Source organism: Podarcis cretensis (assembly GCF_951804945.1).
Source record: "Podarcis cretensis genome assembly, chromosome: 8".
NCBI lineage: Eukaryota > Metazoa > Chordata > Lepidosauria > Squamata > Lacertidae > Podarcis > Podarcis cretensis.
The window spans coordinates 6,892,191-6,917,446 of record NC_137177.1 but is presented as its reverse complement, the minus strand read 5'-3'; the positions used below and the strand labels follow the sequence as shown (position 1 = coordinate 6,917,446).

Genomic DNA, 25,256 nt, shown 5'->3' with positions numbered 1-25,256 from the left:
CGTTTCCGTGCACTGCTCTGGTTCGCCAGAAGCGGCTTAGTCATGCTGGCCACATGACCCGGAAGCTGTACGCCGGCTCCCTCGGCCAATAAAGTGAGATGAGCGCTGCAACCCCAGTGTCGGTCACGACTGGACCTAATGGTCAGGGGTCCCTTTACCCTTTATATATATATGCCCCTTTACCTTTACCTTACTGTCCGCCTGTGGATCTTTCCCCCTGCTCACATAACTTTGAAACTTTCCCTGCCGGGATGATCACCCCAGTTTCACTCCTGCTTTGCGTTTGTTTCATTCAAGCCACTTTCGAGGTATTACTCAGTGGCGAGAGGTGAACTCTGCACATGGACAGAACCCGATCGTCCAACATCTTGAGTCCACATCTTTAGACACACGCCTTCTTGCCCGTGCTCCTACACAAGTCACAGAGACCCAAAGATATGATTTTTGGGTGGATGTGTTTGCACTGCCCCCAAAAATGCATGTTTTAGGGCATTGCATGACATCACAGCCCAGAAAATGTGCTTTTTTAAAAGGGTAAGATATCAGTGTGGAATTGCACAAGATCTCGACACTCCAAATGACTGCTGTGCTCTCATGTGAGAAAACAGGATGTCCCATTTTTTCCTGGATGCTTGGGGATGTGATGAGTTTGGGGGCTAAAATTACCCAAGCTCTAAAACACCCATATCTGCTCTGGCACCTTTCTGATGTCCGAAACTGCCCTTGTGGGAATTGTGTGAGGTGCCCTAACTCTCTAAGCGCCTGTGTCCCACTCACACGACCACAAACTTTTAAGGATAACTAGTATTGCGTATTCTTCAGAGCTGATTGGCTCTTAGCAAAGAAACAGTGGCCAACAGCTCTCGTTCTTCTTGCCCTGAATCCAGTAGATCTCCTCTGCAGCTAGGCGAATCATTTCCCCAGCCCCCTGCAAAATTTATTCCAGGTGAGCTACTGATCTACAGACGTTTCACGGGTGAAACCGTTTTCCAGGCACGGAGGAAAGCAAAATGGAAAGCTTGGCCTGTGAGATTTCTGCCTGCTGGGCTGTTAAAAGCACCAGAGCAGCCCAGACGGATTGACAAATCTCTCTCTGCAGCACTAAACCCTGGTGACCACCTATTTCCTTGCTGCAACCACTAGGCAGTCCAAAATAGGAGCAAAACCCCCGAATTTTCCATTGCGGAACAGCCAACGAGGTTCCCCCCCTCCCCAACTGCGTCCTCAGTCTGGGCTGAGGATAAGACAGGTGAGCTCCACACCTGTTGAGATGGGTGGGTCCTGGCCAGACCTCCTGGCTGCTCCACCCCTTTTGAGCCATGTGCTATAAAAGTATTCCGGGTGGCTCTGGGTGGTTTTCCTGCAGCCGGTCTTGATCCACATCTGAGCAGAAGTCAGACTGCAGTACCATGGCTTTCGTCCCAGCACCCGGTTACATGCCCACCTACAACCCGGTAAGCCTTCCGCCTCCATCTCTCCCTGCGCAATCTGTGCTCCCGTATTCTCTGCAAGAAAAGAATAAAATTTGCCGTCACTTAACCTGAGTATTCCATTCCCTTTCTCCGCCCCCCCCCCCCAAGACCTGCTCTGGGATTTTAAAAATGCAATTGTTCTGTTTAACTTATAGCTCATTTGCACTTACCCAGTCAAATGGGCAGGGTGCTAATAATAATAATAATAATAATAATAATAATAATAATAATAGCCACCTTTTGCCCTGCTCTATGCAGGCACAGCTTCATGCTATTATAGCTCTGTGTTTGAGCTCTCTGTCTCTCTCTCTTTTGGCCCAGAGCTCCCCCCCCCTCAAAAAAAACAACAACCCAGCTCTTTAAAGTTGAAGCGCCACGAACGATAATTCGCGTCTCCTGCGAATTGCAGTTGGCTCCAATTCACATTTAAAGATCAGGTTATCGTGGGGAAAACTCCAGAGCAAAAGAGAGAGAGAGCGCTTGGACACGGAGCTTTAAAGCTCAGAGGGAAGTGTGGACCAGCCCTCGTTTATTTATTTATTTATTTATTTAAATCAAACAGAAGCATTTGGCAGAGCGGCCTCTAAGGCGCCTTTAAATTTCATTTCAATTTGTATCACAAACAGCTTTTCCTGTCTGAGGTTACTGTAGATTTGTATTGATAAGTAACCTTGCCCGACTCACACGCATTCTCTCTCTGGAGAAGAATTTGCTACCGTTTTATCCAAGAGTTCTGTGCATTTCTGAAGCTTGCACTGCCTGGAGTTCAGTTCAAGCACTCCGTTTGAGAACAAAACTCCCCACTCCCCCAGTCTAAGAACTGCCAGGGCACCATGAACGAAAGTATGCGCAGTTCCTTTAGAGAGCACTCGCCGCAACTGGTGCCTGGGATTTTAGGCCATTGAACTGTCCTAGCAAATGGCTTTGACACCGGTGACCTGCTGTCTATTTTATTAAGGGTGCCGGAAGTCACGACAATTGTGACACAGAACGCACTCCACTGACATACCTGCGTGTCCTCCCCACTCCCTTGGTTGCACTTTTATTAAAATTAGTAAAGGTAAAGGGACCCCTGACCATTAGGTCCAGTCGTTACCAACTCTGGGGTTGCGGCACTCATCTCGCTTTATTGGCCGAGAGAGCCGGCGTACAGCTTCCAGATCCTGTGGCCAGTATGATAAGCCGTTTCTGGCGAACCAGAGCAGCGCACGGAAACGCCGTTTACCTTCCTGCCAGAGCGGTACCTATTTATCTACTTGCACTGGTGTGCTTTCGAACTGCTAGGTTGGCAGGAGCAGGGACCGAGCAACGGGAGCTCACCCCGTCGCGGGGATTCGAACCGCCGACCTTCTGATCGGCAAGTCCTAGGCTCTGTGGTTTAACCCACAGCGCCACCTGCGTTCACACAATATAAATAATGCCAGGCCTCAATATAGTTTAAACTCAATATAGTTTAAAAACGGCACAAGTCAAATGCAAAACGCTGGGTAATGCCCCTCTAGAAATCCTTCGGTTGCCACTGCTTCCACTCTTTCTGAGTTCCTGCTCCTCTGCCTATCTCCACTCCTTGCTTGCTTGCTCACTTGTGGGGGGGGGGCAGGTGAGCAGATGGTAAGAACCAGGGGAAAGCAAAACAGGACAAGGACTGACCCCCCCCCAAAGGAGTTCAAAGTCGGGAAGCCAACTTTGGCGCAGACCTCGGGATGTGCCAGTAAGGTTGACTCCTGACTCTGACCTGGGCAGCATCCCGGACTATGTCCCAGAATCCTTTGCAATGCACAGAGATTTCCCCCAGGAGACAATTTGTCAAGGAGGGGAAGAAAAGTCCTAAAAACCGGTCAATTTACTCAATGCAGCGAACTGAGCATTTTTCAAGGTCCTAAACGCGCTTCCGTGCGCTGCTCTGGTTTCGCCAGAAGCGGCTTAGTCATGCTGGCCACATGACCTGGAAAAACTGTCTGTGGACAAATGTCGGCTCCCTTGGCCAGTAAAGCGAGATGAGCGCCACAACCCCAGAGTCATTCGCGACTGGACTTATCTGTCAGGGGTCCTTTACCTTTACCTTTTTAACATAATAATAATAATAGAGTGGTACCTTTGGATGCGAACAGGATCTGTTCCGGAGCCCCATTCGCACCCTGAGTAGAACGTAACATGCGTCTGCGCATGCGCAGCTCACGTTTCGCCGCTTCCGCGCATGCGCGTGATGTCATTTTGAGTGTCTGCGCATACGTGGGTGACAAAACCTGGAAATAACACGTTCCGTTAGTTCCGGGTCACGGTGGAGTGTAACCTGGAAACGCTCAACCAGAAGCATATTTAACCCGAGGTATAACTGTAATAATAATTTATTATTTATACCCCACCCATTATTTACACCCCACTCTGGGCAGCTTCCAACAAAATATTATATAGTCCTTCAGATATTAAAAGCTTCCCTATACAGGGCTGCCTTCAGATGTCTTCTAAAAGTCTGCTAGTTGTTTTTTTCCTTTGACATCTGGTGGGAGGGCATTCCACAGGGCGGGTGCCACCACCAAGAAGGCCCTTTGCCTGGTTCGCTCCAGTGCTGCTTTTCCTGATGGAGACTTTGCCAGGTATATAATGCACCTGTTCCAATTTCCCTTTTAGCCAGGAATTTGAAGTGTTTGAATTTTGTTTAATCCATGTGTTCTTCTTACACTAGCATAGTGTTTGAGCCCGGCTCCCTAATGCACGGCTAGGGGGGCCATTGGGTTAACACAACAAGGCCTATGCCTTCCTTCATATGGGGGTGGGGAAGGCACTTCAATCAATGATGCCCATCCTGGATCCTGATCTCGCCAGTCCGACCCAGCTGGCGGAAATGTTCCCCTTCCTTGGTTTTTTCGTTTTAGTTCCGTGCGTGCAAAGATCTGATAAGGGTACGTGGCCATTCAGCCATCCAGCCGACCTCTTCCTCAACGCACCTTTCCCAAGTTCAGATCCTGTGGATAAAAGCAGAACTCATTTGCAGCTTGGACCTCAGCCAGCCTGCTCCACCCTAAGCGAGTCCGTTTCATAGCTGGATGGCTTAATAATTAACATGGCACTTTCTGCAGATTCCCAACCGATCTTGCAAAGCAAAGGATGAGCTGGCAGCTAAGGCCATTCCGAGTTCTCGGTTTCCCAGTCTTAAGTACAATCCTCCACAATTTCTGAACCTGTTTTGAAATAAAAATAAAGAAAAGGTTATCGGGGAAAACGCTCAGGGCTTTGAGTGCAGGGTTCCCCAGATAGGCACCTTTTTGTCCTGGTATACATAAGAAGAGCAGAAGAGCCAGTGGCCCAATTCGCCCAGCACCCATCCAGATCCCTGTGGGAAAGCCGTAAGCAGGATTCGAACGCAGGAGCCCTCTCTCCTCGTGTGGTTTCCAGAAACAGGCATTTAGAAGAATTACGGCCTCTCGACAGTGGAGTCAGAGAATAGCCACCAAATACATTTTTTGCAGGCTGGTTCAGGTGCATGAAAGGGACGCGGGTGGCGCTGTGGGTTAAACCACAGAGGCTAGAACTTGCTGATCAGAAGGTTGGTGGTTCGAATCCCCGCGACGGAGTGAGCACCTGTTGTTCGGTCCCAGCTCCTGCCAACCTAGCAGTTCGAAAGCACATCAAAGTGCAAGTAGATAAATAGGTACCGCTCCGGCGGGAAGATAAACGGCGTTTCCGTGCGCTGCTCTGCTTCACCAGAAGCGGCTTAGTCATGCTGGCCAGATGACCTGGAAGCTGTACGCCGGCTCCCTCGGCCAATAAAGCAAGATGAGCGCCGCAACCCCAGAGTCGTCCACGACTGGACCTAATGGTCAGGGGTCCCTTTACCTTTACCTCAGATGCATGAACTTGGATCTCGGTATATTGTAGGGTTACCAGACGTCCCCGTTTTCCGGGGACAGTCCCCGGATTTGCAAATCTGTCCCCAGACAAATTCCATCCCCGGAATGTCCCCGGATTTCATTAAATGTCCCCGGGAAACATGACACCCTGCTCTCCTGAAGTAATACGCAGATGGAGGGGTAGGAAGAGAAGAGATTGCAGGTGGGCGTCCGTTGCCCAGGCAAGACGGGCAGTTTCTCTGCTGGGCAAGGTGCAAAGCTCCTCTTTCGCACCCTGTGAAACTCTCAAAACAAAGGAGGAAGGGGGCAGGAGATTGGGGGAGGCTCGAGAGTCAAGGGCGGGTGGCACACAGTTGTCCAGGAGGGGCGCAAGGGGCACGGTTTCTCTGCTGGGCAAGGCGCAGAGGGGTGAAATGACTTCAATCCCCAACTGGAGTAGCGGTAGAGCTGGCGACGAGCCGGGCAGCTGAGTGTGAGAGACTGTGAACGAGAGCGTGTCCCTGATGGCCGGGAATACAGAAGTCAAATTAGAACAGGGAAGCCTTATGTTCTTTTAAGTTGAGGCTGCTTAAATTGAAGTACCGTATTTTTCGCTCTATAGGCCGCACCGGACCATAGGAGGGGGAGAACAGGGGGGGGGGGAATCTCCTCCTCTCTGCTCAAAGCCCTTTCAGCGAAGCAGCAGGAGAAACGGAGCCCCTTCCATTTTTCCTCCCGCTTTGCTGAAGGGGCGCTGCGCAGAGAGGGAAAACTGTGCAGCGCCTCTCCAGCGAAGCCAAGCCTGGAGAGCAAGAGGGATCGGTGTGCACCAACCCCTCTCGCTCTGCAGGCTTCAGGCGGCTATCCGCAAGCGAGAACTCCTGCTGCACTCCGAAGGCTTGCGGATAGCCGCCTGAAGCACCCGCAGCGCAGTGCGAACTGCCGCTACGCTCTGGGGGTTCCAGGCAGCCTGCCTCCACTCCCAGAGCTTGCGGGGCTGGGGGCGGGGGAAGCCCGAGCTTCCCCTGCCCCCAGAACAGGTTGGGGAGCGGCGGTCCCTTCTCCCTCCTGGGGAAAAGCCTGCAAGAGCCGCGCGAAGCTTGTGTGAGGCTCTTGGGGGCTTCTCCTGCCTGCCTCCCCCCCCCTGCATTCGCTCCATAGGACGCACAGACTTTTCCCCTCAGTTTTTAAGAGGGAAAAAGTGTGTCCTATGGAGTGAAAAATACAGTAGCTCCATTGCAGGGGGTTGGCCTAGATGCCCCTCAGAGATCCTTTCCAAATCTGTGATTCTGTGATCATCCCACCGTCGTATTCTCAAACGCTGCTTCTAACTCCACTCCCCCCAGGTTTCTCTCCTCCTCCGGACTTCTCAAGACAGCAAAACAGCTAATGTATAGATGTAATTAGGGATAATAAAGCATGTTGTCGTTTAGTCGTGTCCGACTCTTCGTGACCCCCTGGACCAGAGCACGCCAGGCACTCCTGTCTTCCACTGCCTCCCGCAGTTTGGTCACACTCATGCTGGTAGCTTCGAGAACACTGTCCAACCATCTCGTCCTCTGTCGTCCCCTTCTCCTTGTGCCCTCCATCTTTCCCAACATTAGGGTCTTTTCCAGGGAGTCTTCTCTTCTCATGAGGTGGCCAAAGTCTTGGAGCCTCAGCTTCAGGATCTGTCCTTCCAGTGAGCACTCAGGGCTGATTTCCTTCAGAATGGGTCGGTTTGATCTTCTTGCAGTCCATGGGACTCTCAAGAGTCTCCCCCAGCACCAGAATTCAAAAGCATCCATTCTTCGGCGATCAGCCTTCTTTATGGTCCAGCTCTCACTTCCATACATCACTACAGTGGTACCTCGGGTTACATACGCTTCAGGTTACAGACACTTCAGGTTACAGACTCCGCTAACGCAGAAATAGTACCTCGGGTTAAGAACTTTGCTTCAGGATGAGAACAGAAATCATGCTCCCGTGGCGCGGCAGCAGCGGGAGGCCCCATTAGCTAAAGTGGTGCTTCAGGTTAAGAACAGTTTCAGGTTAAGAACGGACCTCCAGAATGAATTAAGTTCTTAACCCGAGGTACCACTGTACTAGAAAAAACATAGCTTTAACTATACGGTCCTTTGTTGGCAAGGTGATGTCTCTGCATGTAATTTTTTTTTTTTTAAGTGTCCCCAGATTCATTGAAAAGATTCTGGTAACCATATATATTGCATCTCTCACCCCCCCAAACCTCTTGTCTTTCAGCCCCTCCCTCATACCCAGCCGGTCCCCGGTGGACTTCGCCCTGGCATGTCCATATATGTGGCAGGGATGGTGCCACAACATACCAAGAGGTAAGGGGTCCTTTCTGGGTAGGAGGGGTGGCCACAGAACTAGGACTGACCACCTCGGACCAGCTTACCTGCGAGATCACCTGAGCCCTTCTATGCCCTCTCAACTGCTTTTGATCTGCAGAACCGGCATCCTTACAGGTGCCACAAAACACCCCTTTCCACATTTGTATGAAATATTTTAGTGTGGCAGCACATGCACTTTGGAACTGCCCGCCTATTGACGCCTTCAGTTTACTCTTTTTTAGCAAATGCCCCAAACATCATCTTTTATTTTTTTTTAAAAAAAGGCAAATTTATCCAGACATGTAGAATGTTGGACATGTGTTTAACCTGTTTTCAGCTTATCGTTGATTTTAATTGTTTTTCGAATGCTTATAAACTGCTCTTACTGAGAATTTTATTCTTTTATTATGTTTGGGAACTGCTTTGAGGTGGGGGGTTTTTTTACACTCAAGTGGTATATACATTTTATCAAATAGAATATTTGTTTCCCCAGCCACTCTGGGCGGCTTCCAATCAAGTGTTAAAAACAGTACAGCATTAAATATTAAAAACTTCCCTAAACAGGGCTGCCTTCAGATGTCTTTTAAAAAGAAGATAGCTGCTTATTTCCTTCACATCTGGTGGGAGGGCGTTCCACAGGGCGGGCACCACCACCGAGAAGGCCCTCTGTCTGGTTCCCTGTAACCTCACTTCTCACAATGAGGGAACCGCCAGAAGGCCCTCAGTGCTGGACCTCAGTGTCCGCGCAGAAAGATGGGGGTGGAGACACTCCTTCAGGTATACAGGACCGAGGCCGTTTAGGGCTTTAATAAAACCTCAAAGCAGTTTTCCAAAATGTGCGCATTTTAGCTTCAGATACTTTAGCCTTAGAACTTGCTCCTTACATTTTTTGAATCGTATTCCAAAGCAAGGACTAGTAACTTGCTACATATATATGAGCAATGAGGGCTAGTAACTTGCCTATTGTTATTTAAACGGAAGCCACCCTTTGAAGGATGCCAAATTCAGTGTGAATCAAGCCTTATGGGAAGTGGGGTGGAAAATGTCGGCATCACAGTATAACAGCAAACAGGTTGCCCTCTGACTACATTTTATTGTTTTCCCCGTTTATTTCCATCCATGGTTTCCAGATTCAGCCTGAACTTTGTCTGTGGCATGAATGACGGGGCCGACATTGCACTGCACTTCAACCCTCGCTTTGATGGCAAAGACAAGGTCGTCTTGAACACCTTCCAAGGGGGCAAGTGGGGCAAGGAGGAACACCATAGCATGCCCCTGCAAAAGGGTTCACACTTCGAGGTCATCATCATAGTCAACCCCGACGGATACCAGGTTTGTGTGAGCACCCAAGGGTGTCAGACCCACCGATTCTCTGTGCAGGTCCCAGAGTTCGCCGTCCGTTCAGCCTGAATGCAGGAGATGCTGATGTCTGTACACAACAGGTTAAATAGGTAAAGGGACCCCTGACCATTAGGTCCAGTCATGACCGACTCTGGGGTTGCGGTGCTCATCTCGCTTTATTGCCCGAGGGAGCTGGCGTACAGCTTCCGGGTCATGTGGCCAGCATGACTAAGCTGCTTCTGGCGAACCAGAGCAGCGCACGGAAACGCCGTTTACCTTCCCGCCGGAGCAGTACCTATTTATCTACTTGCACTTTGAGGTGCTTTCGAACTGCTAGGTTGGCAGGAGCAGGGACTGAGCAACGGGAGCTCACCCCGTCGTGGGGATCCGAACCGCCGACCTTCTGATCGGCCTTCTGATTTAACCCACAGCGCCACCCGCGTCCCTCATAGGTTAAATAGCAGCCTCCTAATCTGATGCCATGGAATGTTCAACAATATTTGACATCTGTGTAATTATGCAAAATGTGCAAACTAGTGCAAACATACCATGATGAGACCAATATAAATTGCCATTCTACAGATGCGCGCCCCACCCTCCTGCTGCGATAAGCTTTTCTCTCAGATCTGCTTTTCTCCCAGGTCCAGAAGAGGCATGAACAGGGCGTAGGAGAGGTTGGCTTCATGCAGGCACAGTCTCCAATTGCTTGGGGGGGGGAACCCTGGAGACAAGGGGACTTAAGCATCTGTGGGGAGGCTGGGACCTTTGGTCTCAGCAACCGCTTCAGAGTGGCAAGACCGACTGGAGACAAGCTGCTGTGCCCGTTAGGCCCGACACCCCTGTGTCTTTGCTAATAGTTCGCTCCAACTTTCTCAGTGTGATTTATTGCTGGCTCGCTCTTCAGTAGGGTTGCTGGGTGTGAAGGAAAGTGGGAGATGGGGTAGGAATGGAATGGAGGGGCTGAAATGATGGGGGGCAGACTCTCGGTGGGCTGCAAATGGGCTCATTTGTGTCCCGGCAGATCCTTGTGAACAGGAACCCCTTCTGCACCTTCGGCCACAGGATCCCTCCTGAGCGAGTCCAGGCTGTGCAGGCCAATGGCGACTTGGAGCTGCAGTCGGTGACCACCATCGGAGGAGGAGCCATGATGGGAGGCGGGGTGAGCATCCGAGATCGTGGAAGGGGACCATTTTCACCCTTCTGAACAAGTTTCCAGGGCGCCACGTGGTAGCAGTGGGAGGGGTCAGAAGCAAAAGTGGGTGGAGCAATGGATGCTAGTTTACTCTCATGCGGAAACACACCCTCCCTATCATCTAATCAGGCAAGCGAGAATCTTTATCAGAGTTCAAAGACACATTCCAGGAAGGCAAAAAGGAGGTTGCAAAGCAGGAATTGTAGATAGGGGTGTGGTCTGTGTGGGAGTGGCCTAAGGAGAGGGGATGTGGCCTAAGGAGATGGGTCAAGGCTTGGGGAGAGTGCTAGAGGCCAGATAAAGAGTTCTCAAGGCCCACATTTGGCCCCCAGGCCTGAGGTCTCCCACTCCTAAGTAGAGATGGGGGTGGACTTTGATTCCATTTCCATTTGATGGCAAATCCGAAACAATACGAAAAGCGAAACACAGCCCTTCTGCAAAATTCACACTACCCTGAATTTTGCAGGGTGGTTCTCCAAACATCCAGCATTTCACAAAATGCATGCAAGAGCGAATAAGAGTTAACGCAATAGAGTAGATGGCATATAAGGGAGAAACAGCTTCCAAAATGGGTTAGCCAGTACTGCATATTAAATAGTGCTTGCTAGGAGAAATTTGCACTAAGATGCTGGCGAGTTTTCATGAGGGTTAAAATTGCAAATTGCTGCAGGAGTCCGGAGAACTGAACTTAAGATCGAGGAACGGAAAACAGCAGATCCACAAGCAGCGAAAATGAAGCAGCAATAAACAGCTATCAATTTGCTGCCTCTTTGCGATGGCCCAAAACCAGCTGAGGTGGCTGCTTCACTCTACCCAACGGTAGAGCCGGCCCTGTTAAGAGTCACAAAATGAAATAGAGTGGTACCTTGGGTTACAAACTTAAATCGTTCCGGAGGTCTGTTCTTAACCTGAAACCGTTCTTAACCTGAGGCGTGTTTTCTCTACTGGGGCCTCCTGCTGCCGCTGCGCCGCTGGCACCCGATTTCCGTTCTCATCCTGGGGCAAAGTTCTCAACCTGAGGTACTACTTCTGGGTTAGAGGAGTCTGTAACCTGAGGTGTTTGTAACCCGAGGTACCACTGCTCTCTACTGGGGAGAAGGGGAAAGGTGTCCATGGCCATTTCTGCCATAGGTGCCCAAATAGTGGCAACCCTCACTGGGTACAGGACCCCAAGAATTGGGAGGGACTTAGGGCATCATCCAGACTGACACCACTCCAAACCCACGAAAACAGCTTGATTGGCCTCGAGTTCTAGGCTCCTTGACTTTGAGCAGAGCAGGAGAGAGATGACATTCGCTCCCTCTCCTCCTGAGTTGGGGAAGCCAGTGTGGTGTAGTGGTTAAGAGTGGTAGTCTCGTAATCTGGTGAACCGGGTTCGCTTCCCCGCTCCTCCACATGCAGCTGCTGGGTGACCTTGGGCCAGTCACACTTCTCTGAAGTCTCTCAGCCCCACTCACCTCACAGAGTGTTTGTTGTGGGGGAGGAAGGGAAAGGAGAATGTTAGCCGCTTTGAGACTCCTTCAGGTAGTGATAAAGCGGGATATCAAATCCAAACTCTTCTTCTTCCAGATGTGGTTGGACCGCAACTTCCAGCTGCCCCAGCCAATCGGCCAATGGTCAGGGGTTGATGGGAGTTGTAGTCCAGCAAAATCTGGAAGGCTGCAGGCTCCCCGTCGCTGATATAGAGCAGGGTTCCCCAAACTGTTTTTGAACTACAACTCCCATCGTCTCCAGCTAGCGAGGCCAGTGGTCAGGGATGATGGGAATTGTAGTCCGAAGACAGACAGAGACCCAAATTTCGGGAAGAGACCCGCTGCTTCCCCAGCCATGAAGTGGATGCAGACGAAAGCCCCCCCCCCCCCAATTGCTTCAATCTTCTTTGCTTCTCTTTCCGGTGCAGGGAATGCCAGGGCAGCAGTATCCACAAATGGGGATGCCTGTAAGTACTGAAAGGTGGTGGGGAATTTCAAGGGGGCGGGGACTGGGCAGGGCACAGGTTGTGTTTGGGTGGTGTGTGTGGTGCTGGGGAGATGGGATGAGAGGCAGTGTGGCGCAGTGGTTAGAGCGCCGGGCTGTGAGCGAGGCGACCAGGGTTTGAATCCTCGCACATTCATGAAGCTCACTGGGTGACCTTGGACCTAGCCTACCTCACAGGGTTGTTGTGAGTATAAACTGCGGGGGGGGGGGGGGGGTAGGACCTCGCACACCTCCTTGAGCAACTTGGAGGAAAAGGTGGAGCAGATATACATGAACAAATAGATATCTATGTCTCGGGAGGCCAAATGGAGAGTTCTGTGCAGGTCTGATAAATTCTGCCGCACCACAACCTCAGTTGAATGGTCGTATAGGCCACACTTTTTAAAATCACTTTTGCAAAATTTATTCTCCTGTGTTCTGATCTCTTGCTCGTTGAGGCAGCAGCAATTGCTTTCAAATTCTCTACAAATGGGTTTGGGGCACCACAATACACAAAGCACAACAGGCGTATTTTTCGCTCTATAGGACACACAAGACACACCTAGTTTTTAGAGGGGGAAATCAAGGAAAAAAATATTATTTCCCCCCAGGCCCCAAAGAGCAGTGGACGGGCTGCGCGCAGCCCGTCCGCTTCTCCCAGAGCTTCTCGGGGCTGCGGGGGAAGCCCAGGTGTCCCCCCCCCCGTCCCCAAAGATCAAAGAAGCCAAGACAGCCAGTGGGATCCATCCCATTGGCTGTCTTGGCTTCTGCCATAGCCACGAAACCTCTCCAACCAGGAGCTAAACCTCTCCAGCATGGCTAAAGAAGCGTGGCTAAAGATGCCAAGGCAGCGAGCGCGATTCATCCCGCTCGCTGCCTTGGCTTCCTCTTTAGCCTTGCGCAGCCTCTCCCGGCTAGAGAGGCTGCGCGCGGCTATGGTAATTCCCCCACCTCCTGCAAAAGCCCACAGGAGCCGCGCACCCTTTCGGCAGCGTGTGGTTCCTGTGGGCATTTCTACGAGGAGGGAGAAAGGACTGACTGGCCTCCCTGCCTGCCTCCCCCCTGCATTCGCTCCATAGGATGCACAGACTTTCCCCCTTAGTTTTTAAGAGGGAAAAAGTGCGTCCTATGGAGTGAAAAGGTAAAGGTAAAGGTACCCCTGCCCGTACGGGCCAGTCTTGACAGACTCTGGGGTTGTGCGCCCATCTCACTTAAGAGGCCAGGGGCCAGCGCTGTCCGGAGACACTTCCGGGTCACGTGGCCAGCGTGACATCGCTGCTCTGGCCAGAGCCAGAGCCGCACACGGAAACGCCGTTTACCTTCCCGCTGGTAAGCGGTCCCTATTTATCTACTTGCACCCGGAGGTGCTTTCGAACTGCTAGGTTGGCAGGCGCTGGGACCGAGCAGCGGGAGCGCACCCCGCCGCAGGGATTCGAACCGCCGACCTTTCGATCGGCAAGCCCTAGGCGCTGAGGCTTTAACCCACAGCGCCACCTGCGTCCCTATGGAGTGAAAAATACGGTAATAATTGTGAACATTTTATTGGTTGTGAGTTCCTGTATAACAGAATCCTTAGGTAAAACTAGAAAAGTCCTCAAGGTAACGAGAACAACACAGCTGATGTAAACTGCTGGCACAAGGATTGTGTTATACAGGAACTCACAAGAAAAAACAATAAGAAAAGAGAAGAAAAGAAGAAATGTATTGGGACCAGAAACTCTTGGAAGATTGGAGTAAATATACAAGTTATTTGAAAGACAATTGTAACCAGCTGACTTTGCGTGTAGGACTACAAGAAGTTTTGTAAGCAGAACTATATGAAATATTGCAGAAAAGATTTATGGGAATGGATTTTAAGTTATGGATTATTAAAAGTAATAGGATAAGAAATGTAAGATTGAGAGATGAGGTTTGAAAACCATTTGACGTGGTTGATGGAAGTCTCAGGCTAAAATAGCCAAAATGTTGTATAAGATGAGATGTTCTGTTTGGAAAATATATGTGAAAACTAATAAAAATGTACATTAAAAAAGAAAAGGAAAGAAGAAATGTATTATCATAGGTTATACGCTGTATATGTGAACGGTATATATGTTGCACATACTGGGCTAGACCTTTACGTTAGGAAATAACCAATAAAATGTTCACAGCTATTATTGTTCAGCTGTTCTGCTTTGGGTATTGTGATAACTGTATTTGCGTCACAAGGTATTGAACTTGTTTTGGGTTTGGGGCACCAGACAGATGCCTGATTGTGCCAACCTCTTGACGCTGGCACAGAATTTAGTCCCCGCTTTATAATTTCTCTCTCTCTCTCTCTAGGGCATGATGCCAGCATACCCGTCTCCCAACCTTCCCGTAAGTGCTGCGAATAGACAGGGGGAAGAAGCATAAAACTTTCCCAGCAGGCTGACTTGCTTAGAGCTGACCAGTATGATTAATTTTATATATATATATATATATATATATATATATATATATATATATATATATAAGATTTTCACAATTATAACAAAAACAACATAACAAAAAGAAGAAACAACAACAGAAAAACATACAACCCCCCCCCACAACAATAAAAAACATAACCTTTATCCCCTGTCCCTTAAAACCCAAATTTTATTTACATTGTTAATTGACTTCCTCAAATCCCTCCCTTCTGAATTTCTTTGTATCTGCATGTAACAGCTTTCCAATATCATTCCAGCTCTTATCTAATTTATTCACTTTTCTTACTGTTCTGAATCCCATTTATTTAATTAAATCCTAATTTAATCCTAGGCCTATTTGGTACTTTCAAAGTGATTTCTAGTTTTTTATATTACAATATTTATTCAAATATGGGACGCAGGTGGCGCTGTGGGTTAAACCACAGAGCCTAGGACTTGCTGATCAGAAGGACGGTGGTTCGAATCCCCGCAACGGGGTGAGCTCCCATTGCTCAGTCCCCGCTCCTGCCAACCTAGCAGTTCGAAAGCACGTCAAAGTGCAAGTAGATACCGTATTTTCTTCCAGTCAGGTCGGTTAGCTCCAAAAAGTCCAACATCTTCATCTGCCATTCTTCCACCCTTGGAATTTATCGAGACTTCCAATTTTTTGCTAACAGCAGTCTTAACGTGAATAAAGTGTTAGACCTGTGAGACCCCAGTTCGAATCCCCGCTGAGCTGCCTCTCAGCTTAGCCTCTCTCACAGGGTTGTCGTGAGGAATAAAGGAAGAAGGGGAAGAACTGTGTATGCCACCTTCGGCTGCCCGGAGGAAAAGATGAGAAAGAAACGCAATAAATTAATGAAAATAACAAAAGGAGAAAGGCTGGTTCAGTGGCTTTTTCTTCCTGGTGCTCATGGGATTCAGGTTGGGAGTCTCTGAGGGGATGCTGAACAGGTAAATGACCTCTTTGGGGTTTCTTCCCTCACAGGTGATGAATGCTCCTGCTTCCTACCACCCGGTAAGTGTTAGCGGGATTTGCTGATATCTTCCTTTCTCTCTCTCCTTGCTGATTCTCAGCCAGTCCAGAGCCTGCAATCTTCATCTCAGGCCCTGCTCTGTGCAGATCGTGTTTTTGGCTAATAAAGAGTTAACTCCAACTTTCACAGTGTGATTTATTGCTGGCTTGCTGCTAGAAGGGTTAAATTGCTTGGAATAGGAAAAAGTGTTGCTGCGCTCAGTTCCTGCTTGCAGGCTTCTCCTATGCCAGGGGTCAGCAAACCTTTTCAGCAGGGGGCCGGTCCACTGTCCCTCAGACCTTGTGGGGGGCCGGGCTATTTTTTTTTTGGGGGGGGGGGATGAACGAATTCCTATGCCTCACAAATAACCCAGAGATGAATTTTAAATGCAAGGACACATTCTACTCATGTAAAAACACGCTGATTCTTGGACTGTCCGTGGGTCGGATTGAGAAGGCGATTGGGCCAGATCCGGTCCCCAGGCCTTAGTTTGCCTAACCATGCCCTATGGGCATCTGCCTTGGGGCTGATCCAGGTATAGGGCTGCTCTGATGTCCTCCTAAGCTTGGGCCACATTTTCCCCAGCTTGTCTGTCTTAGCCCCGAAACATCCCTGTGTTCCAGACACACTGCTGGCTTGAGAAAGTATTGCATATTGCCTTGAATCGTAGAATCTTAGTGTTAGTTGGAAGGGACCCAGGGGGCATCTAGTCCAGCCCCCTGCAATGAATATGCTTTTCAACTCCCGCCGTCATATATCTCTATAAACTCGTGTTTCAGCAAGTGCCATACCGAGGCAACCTCGCCGGAGGGCTGGGATCCAAGAAGACCATCGTGCTGAGAGGATTCATTCCACCACACGCTAAACAGTAAGCTGTCCTGTTTCTGCCTGTTTCCGTGAATAAGTGGCAGCCCTTTTCTTTTAGACCAGGGAATGGCATTAATGCACACATTGTGCACTACTCCCTCACAGCAATTAGACCCACTTTCCACCTGATTCTCCTTGGAGCCTCAGATCCCCACTGCTCTTCAGCCCAATTAGGAGTCCTGGGTTCGGGTTTCATCTTGCTGAATCCCAGAGCTATTAGAGGCTGAGAGTGATAACAAAATGGGGCTTTTCATGCGCTGTGCAAGAGAATGAGGAACCTGCAACCTCCCAGCTGTAGTTCGGCAGCTTCTGCATGGCCTCAGGTTCTCCAGAGATTGTTCCATGAAAACTGACAGGCAACGGGTTCAGGTTATGCCACACAAAAGGATTCCTTCCTTCTGTGAAAAGTTAGCACATGGCATTCACTCGCGACAAGACGCAGGCGCAGGCGCCCAAAGGTGGCTTTAAGAATGGACTTAGAATGATTTACAAAAGGGGGCAGGCCTGCAAGCTGCAATAAGCCGTGCTTGCTACGCAGAGCCCCCATGGTCAGAGGCATTCTACCTCTGAATAACAAAAATTGCAGACAAATTAACAAGGGTGTGGGGGTCTGTTTCCTTTGTGCCCTGATTTGTGGGCTCCCCAGAGTTGTCCAGCAGGGCTGCTATAGGAAACAGGAGGCCTTTGATTTGACCCAGCGAGGATATTTTTATTTTATTCATTTATTTATTCATTCGTGCCATAAAATCGATATACAGTTGCAGAAAACCTCAAAGCAGTTTGCGAAACAAACAGAGCGGTAAGATTATTAGTGAAAACGGTTAAAGCGCCCAGAAAATAAAATTAAAAAACTTAGTAAACTAAAAGCATGCCACCATTCTAAACACCCATCAAAACAAAAATAGCTTTTGACAGAGTCGAGTGGTAGCGCCTGCCTGATGTACATAGGCAGGGAGTTCCAAAGTGCCGCAGCGCTAAAAGATCAATTTCTTACAAATCCTTTCCTTCCTCCTCCTCTTCCAGATTCCGGATCAACTTCAAAGCTGGCCCGGATACGGTCCTGCACATCAACCCCCGCATGAATGAGCGCGCTGTGGTCAGGAACAGCTTCCTGAACGGCCAATGGGGACGTGAGGAACGGGAGCTGTCTGTCAACCCCTTCCAAGCCGGGCAATACTTTGACGTGAGTGTTCATTTGCCCAGAGCTGAGATCTGCCCCAGCCAGGATGGGATGGTGGGGTTAAGAACGACTGGCGGGTGGAGCCTGCATGCCTTGTGCCGATCAAATCGGCCGCGTTGCCTGGGGACTCGCCTTTGCTCAGCACTTCCCAGCGGAGAGGGGACGGTGGTTTTCCTTGCTGCATCCCCTTTGCCGGGTTGCTGCGCTGTGGGAACCACCGCTTGAGGCTTCGTTTGGCTGCTGGCTGGGCTTTCTGCTTTTGGCTCGAAGGGGCTCAGAAGTTGAACATAACTGTGCTTGGAAAATCCCTTATTTTGGCTCCTGATCCCTGATTTTCGAGGCTGCTGGTTCCTTATTTTCATATCTGTAAGTTGACAGCTATGAGCAGAAACCATACAGAATAATTGACAGATCCTCAATAAAATATTGAGCTAACTTGGGGCCAGCCTTGCTCTGTGGCAGAAGGGACAGCGCTCATGGGCTTTGACTCCTGCTCGTGGGTTCCCCCACAGGGATCTGGTTTGGCCCCTGTGAGAACAGGGACTGGGTGGGCCATGGGCCCGATCCAACAGGCCTTTTCTGACGCTCTCCTTCTCCCCACCCCGAAACAGCTTTCCATTCGCTGCGGCAACCAGCGCTTCAAGGTGTTTGCCAACGGCCAACCGCTCTTCAACTACAACCATCGCTACCAGAACTTCCAGCGCATCGACACGCTCGAGATCGACGGAGATGTGGAGCTTTCGTACATTCAGTACTGAGCCAAGAAGGAGGGGGAGGGAGTCGCAAGCACCCAGCACCCAGCTGCATTTTCTATGCAACCCCCACCTCCTTTGGCTCAAGGAAGAAATGGAATTTCTAATTGGCAGCTGCAATAAAGCGTCTTGTTTTGAAGGAGTGTGTTGCGTGCCTGCTTCTTTGCACAAACAGGGCAAGACCTGAATTCCTTTCGGTAAGATGGTAATAGCCACATCTTGGGAGCCTGGCTGGAAGTTGGGGAGTTTGGGCTGCTCATTTCACTCTGAGACCCAAAGGCAAATAACAGAGACTAAGTGAAATATACTCGGAGTCGAGTGTGGATTTCATGTTCTTTATTCAGCTCATAGTAGTGAGGAATGAAAAGTTTCCCCAAAATATCTGCTTTATATACATTATTTACACAATGGGTCACACATGATTGGCTAATTCTGGGATTCTCCTGTAGGCCAATCAGGTTGCGGATTCACTTCCACCTGGAGATGGATTGGGTGGCTCCTGTGGACCAATCATACTGCTGTATTGTTCTAGGACCAATCAGACTTCTGCATTCTGGACCCTATTGTTCTAGGACCAGTCAGACTGCTGCATTCTGAATCCTATTGTTCTAGGACCAATCAGACCGCTGCATTTGGATCCTATTCAACTCAGTGCATAACACTAAGGGTGCTTGCAGACGGCCCATTTCATAGAATTGGTCTTGAAAGACCTACATTGTCTCCCAGTATGTTTCCGAGCACAATTCAAAATGTTGCTGCTGACCTTGAAAGCCCTAAATGGCCTCAAAGGCCCAGTATACCTGAAGGAGCATCTCCACCCCCATCGTTCAGCCCAGACACTGAGGTCCAGCTCTGGCGGTTCCCTGCCTGCGAGAAGTGAGGTTACAGGGAACCAGGTAGAGGGCCTTCTCGGTGGTGGCGCCTGCCCTGTGGAACACCCTCCCACCAGATGTCAAAGAAATAAACAACTTTCTGACATTTAGAAGACATCTGAAGGCAGCCCTGTTTCGGGAAGTTTTTAATGACTGATGTTTTAATGTATTTTTAATCTTTTGTTGTGAGCCGCCCAGAGCGGCTGGGGAAACCCAGCCAGATGGGCGGAGTATAAATAAATTTATTATTATTATTATTATTATTATTATTATTATTATTATTATTATTAATAATAATAATAATAATAATTGGAAGGGACTCCAAGGGTCATCTAGTCCAACCCCCTGCAAGGCACAAATTGTTTCGTCCAACGTGGAACTTGCACCCACAACCCTGAGATTAACAGTCTCGTTCTCTGCCGACTGAGTTGAACATTCACCCAGATTTCTTTACAGCAGCGGTTCTTAAGCCTTTTTCTCTGGGACGCAAATAAAAATTTGCGCGTGCCACACCGAATTTAGGAACACATGGGGAAATGTAAAGAAATAACTCCTAGCAGCGCTTCATTTATAACATAGAACATATTATAATATGATAATGGGACATCCAGAAAGTATAATACAATGCCGCTACAGGGAACATTTCCAAAATACAATGACAAACAAGCCTCTTACATACCTACCTTAAGCATTATGCAAACTCAGAGAGAGATGTGAGCCGCACTGAAATGTTTAAATGTTTCCCTGTCCTTGAATCTTCCTGCCCCACTTGCTTTCTTCTCCAGCCAGGCAAGTGTGGCAACCCCTTTTAGCTCGGGTGGCGCTGTGGTCTAAACCACTGAGCCTCTTGGGCTTGCCGATCGGAAGGTCGGCGGTTCGAATCCCCACAATGGGGTGAGCTCCCGTTGCTCGGTCCCTGCTCCTGCCAACCTCCTGCCGAAAGCACCTCAAAGTGCAAGTAGATAAATAGGTACCGCTCCGGCGGGAAGGTAAATGGCATTTCTGTGCGCTGCTCTGGTTCACCAGAAGTGGCTTAGTCATGCTGGCCACATGACCCGCAAAAACTGTCTGCGGACAAATGTCGGCTCCCTCCGCCAGTAAAGCGAGATGAGCGCCGCAACCCCAGAGTCATTCGAAACGGGACCTAACGGTCAGGGGTACCTTTAACTTTTTACTGAACCTCTGCAGCTCCAGATTTCAACCTCCAGAGTCCGGCAAAACTTCTAGAAGCCACTGGAGGGGGTTGTTGTATTGCTTTCCTTTGAGGAAATGCACTATTTGAGCATTAGGGCCCCCTGGAGGATATCTGTGAAGCTACAGGTGAGGACAGGCAAACAGGTAACATGGATTGGGGGGCGGGCAGGAAACTGATTCCAAACAAGCTCAGGCACATGACATGAGCATCCCTGGCAGACCAGGGTTCAAATCCCTCAATCTGGCCATGAATGAAGCTTGCTGGGTGATCATGGGCCAATCTCTCTCTCTCTCTCTTAAATTTTAACTTTATAAAAAAAAAAAGGTAAGGGACCCCTGACCATTAGGTCCAGTCGTTGCTGACTCTGGGGTTGCAGCACTCATCTCGCTTTACTGGCCGAGGGAGCTGGCGTTTGTCCGCAGACAGTTTTTCCGGGTCATGTGGCCAGCATGACTAAGCCGCTTCTGGCGAACCAGAGCAGCGCACGGAAACGCCGTTTACCTTCCCACTGGAAGGTAATTTATCTACTTGCACTTTGACATGCTTTCGAACTGCTAGGTTAGCAGGAGCAGGGACTGAGCAACGGGAGCCCACCCCATTGCAGGGATTTGAACCGCCGACATTCTGATCGGCAAGTCCTAGGCTCTGTGGTTTAACTCACAGCGCCACCCGCGTCCCTGTGCATGCTCACAAAAGCTTATACCCAGAACAAACTTGGTCTCTAAAGTACTACTAGACATTTTTTAATTTTATTTTGACTGCGTCAGACCAACACAGCTACCTACCTGAATCTAGAACCACTGCTCTGAATAATGTTTTTTATAGGGTTGGGTTTTTCCGGGTCATGTGGCCAGCATGACTAAGCTGCTTCTGGCGAACCAGAGCAGCGCACGGAAACGCCATTTACCTTCCCACTGGAGCGGTACCTATTTATCTACTTGCACTTTGACGTGCTTTCGAACTGCTAGGTTGGCAGGAGCAGGGACTGAGCAATGGGAGCCCGCCCCGTCATGGGGATTCAAACCGCTGACCTTCTGATTCGGCAAACCCTAAGCTCTGTGGTTTAACCCACAGTGCCACCCGTGTTCCAACTTTTTTATTAACCGTGCATAAAAAGAATACAAAAGCACACAGAGAAAATACATAAGCACACAAAGACAAACTGCCATTTACACAGACAATCGCTGTCTCTCGACCTACTCCACAGGGTTGTTGTGAGGATAAAAGTAGAGAGTGTTGGGGGACAACCATGTGGAGCTCCTTGGAGGGGGGTGGGAAACGGTGTGATATAAAAGTAAATACAGTAGTACCTCGGGTTACAGACGCTTCAGGTTACAGACTCTGCTAACCCAGAAATATTACCTCGGGTAAAGAACTTTGCTTCAGGATGAGAACAGAAATTGTGCTCTGGCAGTGCGGCAGAAGCGGGAGGCCCGTTAGCTAAAGTGGTACCTCAGGTTAAGAACAGTTTCAGGTTAAGAACGGACCTCCGGAACGAATTAAGTTCTTAACCCGAGGTACCACTGTAAATGCAATTCTCTGCAGGGAGCAAAAGATGAGTAGAATGGTTGAATCCCAGAACTGGAAGTGACCCTGAGGGAATCCCAGCTAAAGAATGGGCACCCAGACTCTGTTTAAAAAAACTCCAGGGAAGGCGAGCACGCCATCTTCCAAGGGAATCCGGTCCGCTGTGAAGCCTCACTCGCCAGAGCTGTTATTGGGAGGTTCAAAGGCAAACAATTCCAAACAGGAAGGAAAAATGGAAGGCTCAAGTTTCCAGTGAAATGTACCAGAGAGTGCGAAAGGAAGAACCTGCTCTGAACCTCTCTGCTTGCCATCTTTGATGAATTGCAGAGAAGTGGTGAGGTGCTGTCACTGGGCTGGAGCCCTGTCAGAAAAGGGCGTGAAGAGAAACATCCAGGAAACTACAGGTGAATCAGCCTGACGTCTTGATTTGGTAGAAGCCGACGTTTTCCAAGAACAATTCCTATCCCATTAAAACATATCCCTTTAAAAAGGACAAACCAAAACAGGGTTCCTCGCTTTGTTGTTTAGTCGTTTAGTCGTGTCCGACTCTTCGTGACCCCCTGGACCAGAGCACGCCAGGCACTCCTGTCTTCCACTGCTTCCCGCAGTTTGGTCAAACTCATGCTGGTAGCTTCAAGAACACTGTCCCACCATCTCGTCCTCTGTCATCCCCTTCTCCTTGTGCCCTCCATCTTTCCCAACATCAGGGTCTTTTCCAGGGAGTCTTCTCTTCTCATGAGGTGGCCAAAGTAGTGGAGCCTGAGCTTCAGGATCTGTCCTTCCAGTGAGCACTCAGGGCTGATTTCCTTCAGAATGGAGACATTTGATCTTCTTGCAGTCCATGGGACTCTCAAGAGTCTCCTCCAGCACCAGAATTCAAAAGCATCAATTCTTCGGCGATCAGCCTTCTTGATGGTCCAGCTCTCACTTCCATACATCACTACTGGGAAAACCAGAGCTTTAACTATATGGACCTTTGTTGGCAAGGTGATGTCTCTGCTTTTTAAGACGCTGTCTAGGTTTGTCATTGCTTTTCTCCCAAGAAGCAGGCGTCTTTTAATTTCGTGACTGCTGACTCTAACCTTGCCATGTAGAAGGCCTGAAGTAAGAAAGGAACGGATTTGCATTTCTCTTCAGGTTATAGATCGTTTTGTCCAGCTTTTCTTTGGGGAAAATGTTCTCAGGGTTTATTTTCTCTCCAGACTTGATATGTTTGCTTTGCTGAAATAACTCTGCTAACACTACTCAACCTGGTGTGCTGTAGATTTTTTGGGCAGGAGTTTCTAGCCAGCACAGCAGTTTTGCAACGTGTGTTTTATCCACAAATAAGCAACGCAAGTGGGGAAACCAAGGTTTGCCTAAACCACCCTGCTGACGTCATCCCTGAATGACAGTCGACTTCCTGCTACAAAGCTCCCATTTTCAGTTCCCCGGTTCCACCGGCTCCAAAAAAAATTAGTGTGTTGCCTGAAGCATCTTCTGACACAGAATTACCCAGGAAAGCTAACGCCTTAAAATCTGCTCACTGAATCTGCTGCCCGTTATTGCACAGTGGCAATCAAATCCCAGTGGATTTACAACGTCCTCAATCTGAGTGTTCCAGGTGTGTCACCCACAGGACATCAACAATCCTCACCGAAAGCCTGAAAAGGAGAGTAGGTGGTGTAGTGGTTAGAGCAGTGGTTTCCTAACCTTTTTTGGCCTCCTGGACCTTAGGTTCCATAAACCCACCCACCCTGTGCCCCCAACCCTATTAAAAACATTATTCAGAGCAGTGGTTCTAGATTCAGGTAGTAGCTGTGTTGGTCTGACACAGTCAAAATAAAATTAAAAAAATGTCTAGTAGTACTTTAGAGACCAACTAAGTTTGTTCTGGGTATAAGCTTTTGTGAGCATGCACAGGGACGCGGGTGGTGCTGTGGGTTAAACCACAGAGCCTAGGACTTGCCGATCAGAATGTTGGCGGTTCAAATCCCCGTGACGGGGTGAGCTCCCGTTGCTCGGTCCCTGTTCCTGTCAACCTAGCAGTTCGGAAGCATGTCAAAGTGCAAGTAGATAAATAGGCACCGCTCTGGCAGGAAGGTAAACGGCGTTTCCGTGCGCTGCTCTGGTTCACCAGAAGCGGCTTAGTCATGCTGCCACATGACCCAGAAGCTGTACGCCGGCTCTCTCGGCCAGTAAAGCGAGATGAGCGCCGCAACCCCAGATTTGGCCACAACTGGACCTAATGGTCAGGGGTCCCTTTACCTTTACCTAAGGTGCTACAGGACAATTTTTTATTATTTATGATTTATTCAGAGCAGTGGTTTGCACAGCCCACTAAGCAAGATCATTAACACGATAAAATTTGAAGACGTGACAATTAATTGCAAATCCAACGAAAACTATTCAGTTCAATTAATTCAACAAATTAATTAGAATCATAGAATCATAGAATCACAGAATCATAGAGTTGGAAGAGACCACAAGGGCCATCGAGTCCAACCCCCTGCCAAGTAGGAAACACCATCAGAGCACTCCTGACATATGGTTGTCAAGCCTCTGCTTAAAGACCTCCAAAGAAGGAGACTCCACCACACTCCTTGGCAGCAAATTCCACTGTCAAACAGCTCTTACTGTCAGGAAGTTCTTCCTAATGTTTGGGTGGAATCTTCTTTCTTGTAGTTTGGAGCCATTGCTCCGTGTCCGCTTCTCTGGAGCAGCAGAAAACAACCTTTCTCCCTCCTCTATGTGACATCCTTTTATATATTTGAACATGGCTATCATATCACCCCTTAACCTCCTCTTCTCCAGGCTAAACATGCCCAGCTCCCTTAGCCGTTCCTCATAAGGCATCGTTTCCAGGCCTTTGACCATTTTGGTTGCCCTCCTCTGGACACGTTCCAGTTTGTCAGTGTCCTTCTTGAACTGTGGTGCCCAGAACTGGACACAGTACTCCAGGTGAGGTCTGACCAGAGCAGAATACAGTGGCACTATTACTTCCCTTGATCTAGATGCTATACTCCTATTGATGCAGCCCAGAATTGCATTGGCTTTTTTAGCTGCCGCGTCACACTGTTGGCTCATGTCAAGTTTGTGGTCAACCAAGACTCCTAGATCCTTTTCCCATGTACTGCTCTCAAGCCAGGTTTAATTGATCCTGCAATATCAGTTTTTTCAAAGCCCCCCATCAGAGGTAGTTTCCATGGTACTTTTTAGAATAAGCCACCTTCAGGGGGGAAGGTGGTGTATAAATAAATAATAATAATACTCAAATGAGGCAAGGGAGATGTACGTCACCTTGAGCTCCCTTCG

General features: G+C 49.1%; 1 protein-coding gene across 1 annotated transcript; it reads left to right on the top strand.

Annotated features, from left to right (window-relative positions):
* Positions 1–1,333: 1,333 nt before the first annotated feature.
* LGALS4 (galectin 4) lies at positions 1,334–18,507 on the top strand. Its single transcript, XM_079989365.1, has 10 exons — positions 1,334–1,454; positions 7,544–7,632; positions 8,766–8,967; positions 9,998–10,158; positions 12,011–12,107; positions 14,447–14,482; positions 15,542–15,571; positions 16,349–16,437; positions 17,460–17,619; positions 18,228–18,507. The coding sequence occupies exons 1-10, from the start codon at positions 1,410–1,412 to the stop codon at positions 18,372–18,374; spliced, it is 1,056 nt and encodes a 351-aa protein (XP_079845491.1). The 5' UTR covers positions 1,334–1,409; the 3' UTR covers positions 18,375–18,507.
* Positions 18,508–25,256: the final 6,749 nt, after the last annotated feature.